This window comes from Gymnoscopelus braueri (assembly GCF_963280865.1).
Source record: "Gymnoscopelus braueri genome assembly, chromosome: 5".
Lineage (NCBI taxonomy): Eukaryota > Metazoa > Chordata > Actinopteri > Myctophiformes > Myctophidae > Gymnoscopelus > Gymnoscopelus braueri.
Genome location: NC_137606.1, coordinates 52,154,196 through 52,161,695, shown reverse-complemented (window position 1 = coordinate 52,161,695; position 7,500 = coordinate 52,154,196). Strand labels below are relative to the sequence as shown.

At 44.2% G+C, this 7,500-nt stretch overlaps 1 protein-coding gene across 1 annotated transcript in view; it reads right to left on the bottom strand.

Annotated features, from left to right (window-relative positions):
• LOC308086083 (transforming growth factor beta-1 proprotein-like) overlaps positions 1 to 7,500 on the bottom strand; it is a 28,687-nt gene that overhangs the window by 19,062 nt on the left and 2,125 nt on the right. Inside the window, exon 2 of the mRNA XM_080429453.1 lies at positions 7,305 to 7,500. This exon is cut by the window's right edge and continues 1,086 nt beyond it. Within this exon, the coding sequence (XP_080285579.1) occupies positions 7,305 to 7,500 (196 nt within the window). The remainder of the gene's footprint in view (positions 1 to 7,304) is intronic.

The window sequence follows — 7,500 nt, the reverse complement described above, 5'->3', positions numbered from 1 at the left end:
AAACTGCCTCCAAATGTAGGTATTACACATTGGACTATATATTTTTAGGCCATTGTTGGTAAGTGGGGTCCAGGGACCTGAGGGGGTTCCATATGGACCCTTACAGGTCTATAACTCTGAGTGTAAATGGACAAAGTAGAAACAAAAACGAGCACACTCAGTCTGTATGAATGCAATTTGAACGAAGACTCACAATACGAAAATGGAACCAAATGGACCCACAGAGTTATGGGAGTCCTTGAAATTAAAAAAAGTTTGAGAACCAATTCTTTAGGCTACATCTGAAGCTCAATATCAGATCTGTGACCCAATCCAGAATCAGATCAGGAATTGGGTTTTATCAAGTCTGAACTGACACACACACACACACACACACACACACACACACACACACACACACACACACACACACACACACACACACACACACACACACACACACACACACAGTGTATGTATAAGCATCTATAATTACACTTGAAGGAAGGTGTTGTGTTTCCAGCAGTGTACAGAGCCCGATGCGCTTCTAGATATGGGGGGGGGGGGAATTAGCATGTGCACGGAATAAAGCAAAATAAAATCTCACGACTGAAAGTTTAATGATGACGTTTAGGTATTATCATTCTAAACTTATGTTTCTGCTGTTCCACATACAGCCAACCAGTTGGAGAAATCACAGATTTGAGGCATTAACCTTTTATGACTTTCTGAGACCATTCATGTTTATGGAAGATGCATTGCTAGTTTTATCACTTCAAACACTCTTTAATCTTAAAATAACGAATAAAATAAACCGATCTATAAGCTCCCTGTTGTGATATCGGCTATTTTCGGTGCGCAACATGCTTCCATAGAAGACATGCACGGCTTCCATGGAATCCAAATGACTGAAATCAGTCATGGCGACTGAGAACTTTAATCCATGCATGTGCACGGCGTCCCTGCATGCTAGCATATGGGTGTGGGGGGGGATTTGTGTGTTTAATCAGCGCCTATCCCCAGGTAAGCCAGGGACAGCTGTTGTGACAGGCAGAGAGACAGCTCTGTAATTACCAGCGGGAGGAACCAGATTCCAGCAACAAAGCCTAAATACCTGCCTCCTCCAGTCCGTACCGTCAGCTCCACCCTCCCATGCACCACCTTCCACATGAACCCTACCGTCCCGGCCCTATTCTGGGGCCAACATCCGGTGAAAATAAGCTGATCTACAAGCTGATAAAACAAGATCAATAGCAGTTCTACAGCCTCAAGGCATTGACGCATTGTGAGCTCGTAGATTGGCTATTTTCCGCTATGTTTGCGGACACCATTTACCTGATGAAAAATAGGGCTCAAGTGGTTAATCACACTAATCGATATTGTTGATTATAAAGAAAATCTATTAGATTTTTTTACCTGTTGATTTGTTGATATATCAATATATATAGTTGTGTTTGTTTAAACACACTTCTTGATTATTCCCTATCGATAGATAGTATAATTGCTACGAAAATATTCGATAAATGGCTACATTTAAAATATTATTTTAAATGTAGCCATTTATTAGCCATTTATTTACAATTATTTGTAAAATATTTACAAATAATTGTAAATACACCGACGGCATGGATTCCTCCTCCTTGAAGGCGCTATACAGTAAATGCACCCTTTACCATTAAAATATGCTAAAGAATAGGTTAGCCCAAGGAGATGAAACTAGATCCGACTAATTTGTGTTCACAGTGACAAGGCCACATGCTACAAGTCATTTTCAAAGGAAGCCAGCGACATACAAACTGACGCCCGACCTGTCAGTTTGTAACTACAAAAGCTACAAAAGAAATTTGAGCTGGCTTAAAAACAATTTCAGGGCACCAGTGACACGGTAAAGCGATCTCTCGTTGGACGCGCCCACACGCAGATGACGCCAACGAGCGCGTTGAGCAACACTTTAACGGCAACTCAGCGACACGCATCGTGCTGCTAGCGAACGTAGCATAAGGCTAATGACAGACCCCCCACACACACACACACACTTTGTTCATCGCATGGTGGTACAGTAGGCCTACCGCGTCTTAATCTGTGAAGATTAAGATGCTAAATTAAACAACCACTCTTCTCCCACGCAGAACCTATTGCCTAGTTCCTCTCCTTTTAAACAAAACATGAAATGCACCTCATTTTCCACTTCATTTTCGTCTAAATACGTCAGTCTGTGTTCAAGGTTGAATTAGCTTTCGGTTCGACACGCCATATTCTAAGCGGGAGAGGTGGATTTGTGCGTGCTGCTTGGAGGGAAGGACGTCTCCATTCATCGGCTGGCAGGGATTTGATCTAATTCTAACCCACCGCACAAACTGCCGTAACAGAGACTAAAAGTATTAAGTTATAAAATGATCTTGAACACGGATAATGCCTGCCTGCAGGTTGCTCGGAGGCAAGCTGGTGTTTCTTCCAGGAAAATGAACCACGGACAGAAACGACCGAGGGGGAGGTTTTGACTGAAAATACAATCCTTGTTCTGCCATTAGTCGCGCACATTTGACAATAACAATATGTTTTAGAATTGGTTTCAACAAAACACTACTTTTCACCCATACTTTCTAACAACTGACACATGACGCACTCGTAACATTACATGTAATTTATTTTACACGCTCTATATTCTGATAGTACTCATTGCTATAGCATGTGTGTTCATTAACAGGGGGGTCTCCCCGTCTATCGAGCTCTTTAGTAAACAGAAAGATACGTTTCAGGTGGGAGTCGGGACACCAATTTCATCCAAACAGTTCCAATTTCACATGTTTATCCAGTATCCTGTAGAGTTCACTCTCCTGATTGGATAACATTGCTATCCAGGGCCAGAACATGTTTTTTTTTTGTTTTACTAAAGAGCTGGAGAGACCCCTGTTACTGAACAAATATATTATCATAATATTAGCATGATTATAATGTTAACAACATTTAACCATTATTTTAACAATATATTACCACTTACAGCACCTTTAACACTCTGGACTTGGCAGTATGGGTCAACCATGCAGTCTATAGAGCACTGTTAAGAGGGGGGGAGGGGGTAAGGGGGTAAGAATGTGTTTGGTTTGGTAAGACTGTGGTATTTGGTTCACCACAGAGATAGGAAACACAGGCTCCCTATGGGCACCGCTTATACCGGACCTGACTCACAAACTCAGCGGCTATCGCCGGGCCTGGCCTTCCTTCCTGCCAAGCTGCCATGTCACAAACACACAGATAATAAGCTCAGGAAGACGGAGGAGGAGGAGGGAGATGGAGAGAGAGGGGGGGGGGGGTGGTTGGGGGCAAAGAGAGGAAGGGAGAGAGAGAGAGAAAGAGAGAGAAGGGGAAAAGATATTAGAAGGAGATAAGGGTGGAGAGGAGAAGTGACAGGGCGAGGAAGGGAGAACCCAGGGCTCGAGTTACAGGAAACCCCCTGGTTCCCGAGGGAAGGCCAGAGAACGAGAGAGAGAGAGGGAGAGAGAGCGAGAAAGAGAACGGAGAGACAGAATGAGGGTGAAGGAGTGTGCTGTGTGTCTTTCTCTTGTGTTCTTTGGCACCCATCAAAGCAGAACCAAACGATTGCCATCGTTTTCTGAAGGTTCTTCTGTTGTTGGGGTTTTCTGTGCGCCCCCTGAGCGAGCTCCGTCCGCTCAACGTTTTCTCTTTTGAAGTGCTCGTTAAAAGCGTAGGCATAGGGAGGATGCCAGGGTGCTGAAAGAGCGCTGTATACTGCACTGGTTTCTCAACCAGCGGTCCGTGAACCCCTTAGTGGTCCGTGGCATAACTACAAATGGTCCGTGGGAAAATGTTTTCAAATGATTTGAATAAATATAGATTGCACCTTTTGTTCAATCAAAATATATGTCCATCAAATATCTGAACATTCTTGAACTAATATGCATAGTGTGGGGCTTTTAAAAATTGTGAAAATTAAATAATGACTGTTAAGGGCTTGCCATACTTTGTTGCTTGCGAAACGGGCATGTAACTAATTATAAATCCTGCTTTAAAGCGGTACTATGTAACTTTTTTTAATGAATAAAATGTAATTTTGTCCAATCTGTATGGTAGAGTATGTTAATACAATATAACTTGTGCAATTGGGGTGGTTGTATTTTGTCTCCCTGCTCTTCTATTGAGACATTTAGTTTGTGTCAAAGGTCATGTCTCACCTATAGACACAGGATCTGACCCGAATTCTGACCCGATGTTCAAGATTCAATCTATCCCCTGAGCAAGCATGGCAGGCTCTATTAGCTCCTGGGAATCTGGGTTCAAATCCGGGTTAGAAGAGGAAAGTTACATTAATGTTAAAATGTAATACAGAAATACAACAAAACAGAAATGACTGTCATGCCTTTCGCCGCGCCTCCTTCCGCGTTCGCTTACTATGAAACCCTGCTCGGGTTGTGTGTGTGTGTCTGTGTGCGTGCACTGCCTGTGTGCAGCCGCCAGAGTGCGCCAGAGTGCACTACAGTGTGCAGGCCGGATGGCAAGTTGAAAAGAGGACAGTTTCGAGCTGCGTTCGCTTCCAGCGTTCGCGGGTCTTACTTGTATACTAAATATACATGTTGTTGTGGGAGGTGTGGTGGGGTGGTCCTTGAAGATCGTTTGGAATATGCTAGTGGTCCAGAGCTCAAACAAAGGCTGAGAACCACTGAAGACTGTATTGCATAGGCCTGCACTCAACAGAGGAACACAGAAATGGAACCCAGCAGCTATAACCCATCCAATCCTGCAACGTATCTGTGTCATTTTAGATCTGAGCTATAACCATCATTTCATACTTTGGCTATTCAAAAATCTTGAACATTTGTGCAAATCTTTGAATACACACGTTTTTTACTCAAAAACATTTTTTACTCAAATCTTTGCTTCTGTGGGGGTCTCTGGAACAACATATTTTGATGGGGATCGGCGGCCAAAAACATATCATTTTGGGGGTCCTTGACATGAAAAAGTTTGAGAACCACTGATATAACAACATACGTTTAAAAAAAAAAACTGTTAGGATTTAGAAGACATTTGTAAAGATTTGCACAAATTTTCATGATTTTCATGATGACGAGTGCCGCGCTATGAGCTTGTATATCTGCAATTTTTTTAGTAGCCAAAGAAATCTAAAATGACAGAGATGCGTATCCCGGATTGAATGGGATAAAGGTGTTCGGTATAATACACAGCTGAGAGCTCATTCCACAATTAGAGGCCCAGGAAAAGTTGGCCAAAACACTGGAGCCAGCCGAGTAAACAATGGAGCAGTAAAAATGCCACAGATACCATGGGAGCCGTGCATGTAGAGCATCACAACAGATGCAAGCCAGAGCCCCACTGACTGCATGCGGCTGTGATCTCTGATCCCCACCAGCTTTCTGCACAGTGATGCGTGTGTGTGTGTGTGTGTGTGTGTGTGTGTGTGTGTGTGTGTGTGTGTGTGTGTGTGTGTGTGTGTGTGTGCGCGCGCGCGCATAAAACACATGTTGAGAGCAAATTTACGGCCATAAGAATCCAATGGCAGTGACTACATGTGGTAGTGACTGCTGTTTTGCATTACAGGTTGACTTCCAGCATTGGATGATACAAGACTTGAACCATGACCAGAGTGCCTTCTCGCACTCCAGTGGCACATGTGTGTGTGTGCGTGCGTGCGTGCGTGCGTGCGTGCGTGCGTGCGTGCGTGTGTGTGTGTGTCTTCTGATGAGTGGTAGGTTTTGTTACCCTGGATTTGAATCCAGGAGTTTACATTGTGGGCTCGCTGCCCGAATACCAGGAGACTAATAATCTCCTAATAAAAAGAATAACTCACATGGCAACCCCTTTGAGTTCTAATAATAACAACTGGGGGAGGGGTGTTCCCCTTTGAAACAGCGGTATATGTTTGGGTTCCCATGCAGATGACCGTGGTTCAAATCCAGTTGGATAGGTGTTTTGATGTGCATGTCCGAATGCATATGTGTGCATGTACTGTATGGTTGCATGTTTGCATTAACCCACACAATGGCTGAAAATCTTGAAAACCCAAATAATCAAAAACCTAAAATGAAAAGGCTGACAAATGACAAAATCTTCAAGGTCAGTGGCCTTTTGGTTAGATTGTCCGCCCTGAGACTGGGGGGTCGGGGTTCAATCCCTGGCCGGGTCATACCAAAGACTACTGTATAAAACTAGGACCCAACGCCTCCCTGCTTGGCACTCAGCATCAAGGGTTGGATGTGGGGGGTAAGTCCCTGTGACATACTAGCGTCATGCACCTCTTGGTTCTCCAACATCTCAATGTCAAAACAAACTCATACGACTACTTCTCTGCCTTAAGCCCATGGCCCGCCTAATTCCAACACACTTTGCTAGTTTGCGATGGCTCAGGGGTAGAAGACAGGGTTGAGCAAACAAAAGTAGGATTGGTATTTAAGATAGTCAAAGGGACAGTGCCCTCTATACCCTCACACCCGTCTAACTACTTCAAAAAGGTGAGTGACACCCACAGCCACAACACTAGAGCGACCATTATCTGGTACCACCCTTATTTAGAACAAACATGGGAAAATTCTCATTCTACTGAGCTCTGCCACCGAAATGTGGAATGCCCTGACACCATCCATTAAAGGATACGTAACACACTGAAAAATAATCTATCAGGAGACCACAAGGGGGGGTCAATGTCATTTTCCCATCGAAAGGAGGTGTCATTCACTGCTGACTTTTTTCCTCCTTTGTACATACTGTATAGTGTTTGTATTTGTAGATTCTTTGTATAATTGTGTAGATTTATTTAATGCTATGTTGATGATTGGAATACATAGGACCACAATGGAAACAAGTCCCCAAGGACTTTCTTTGTGTTATCCTTTTAGCTTTAATGTCTGAGTGTACCTCGTGCTGTTTGCATTTCTGACTAATAAATATTCAATCAATAAAAACAGGAGATAGGCTCCTATGGGCCACATGGCTCTGAGCCATAGGTTCCCATGGCTACTTACTTATTTACATATAACGCCTGACTCTAGTGCTGTTTACAACTTAAACCCTATACTTAGTTGACCGGAATCCCCCAGGCCGGGTTTTATGGGCCCTCTCCGTTTTTCATCCTACACCTGCCGAAAATAGCTGATCTAAAAGCTCACAACACATCTCAATGCGACGTGTAGATCTGCTATATTTGCCGAATGTTTCCCCCCAGACGAGGGGGAACACTAGGGTTCAAGTTCTAAACAGCTGTCAAACGTTCGACACACAGGGTTGAGAACCACTGACTTACTGTACACTGCAGGTTATTGAGGTCATCATCATGGTACCAACCAACTCACCTGGCTTCATGATGAACTTGTGCAGCTCCTTGGCGAAGTACTCCTCCTCCTCCTGCTGTGTGGAGACGGGCGGCGGCATCGCCTGCTGCTCCTTCAGCATCTCCTCGGTGCTGTTGTAGAGCGACAGCAGCGCGTCGGGGATCTTCTCCTGCTCCTCCTCCACGTCGGGCTCCTTGGGCAGCCGCAGTTTGCTGAG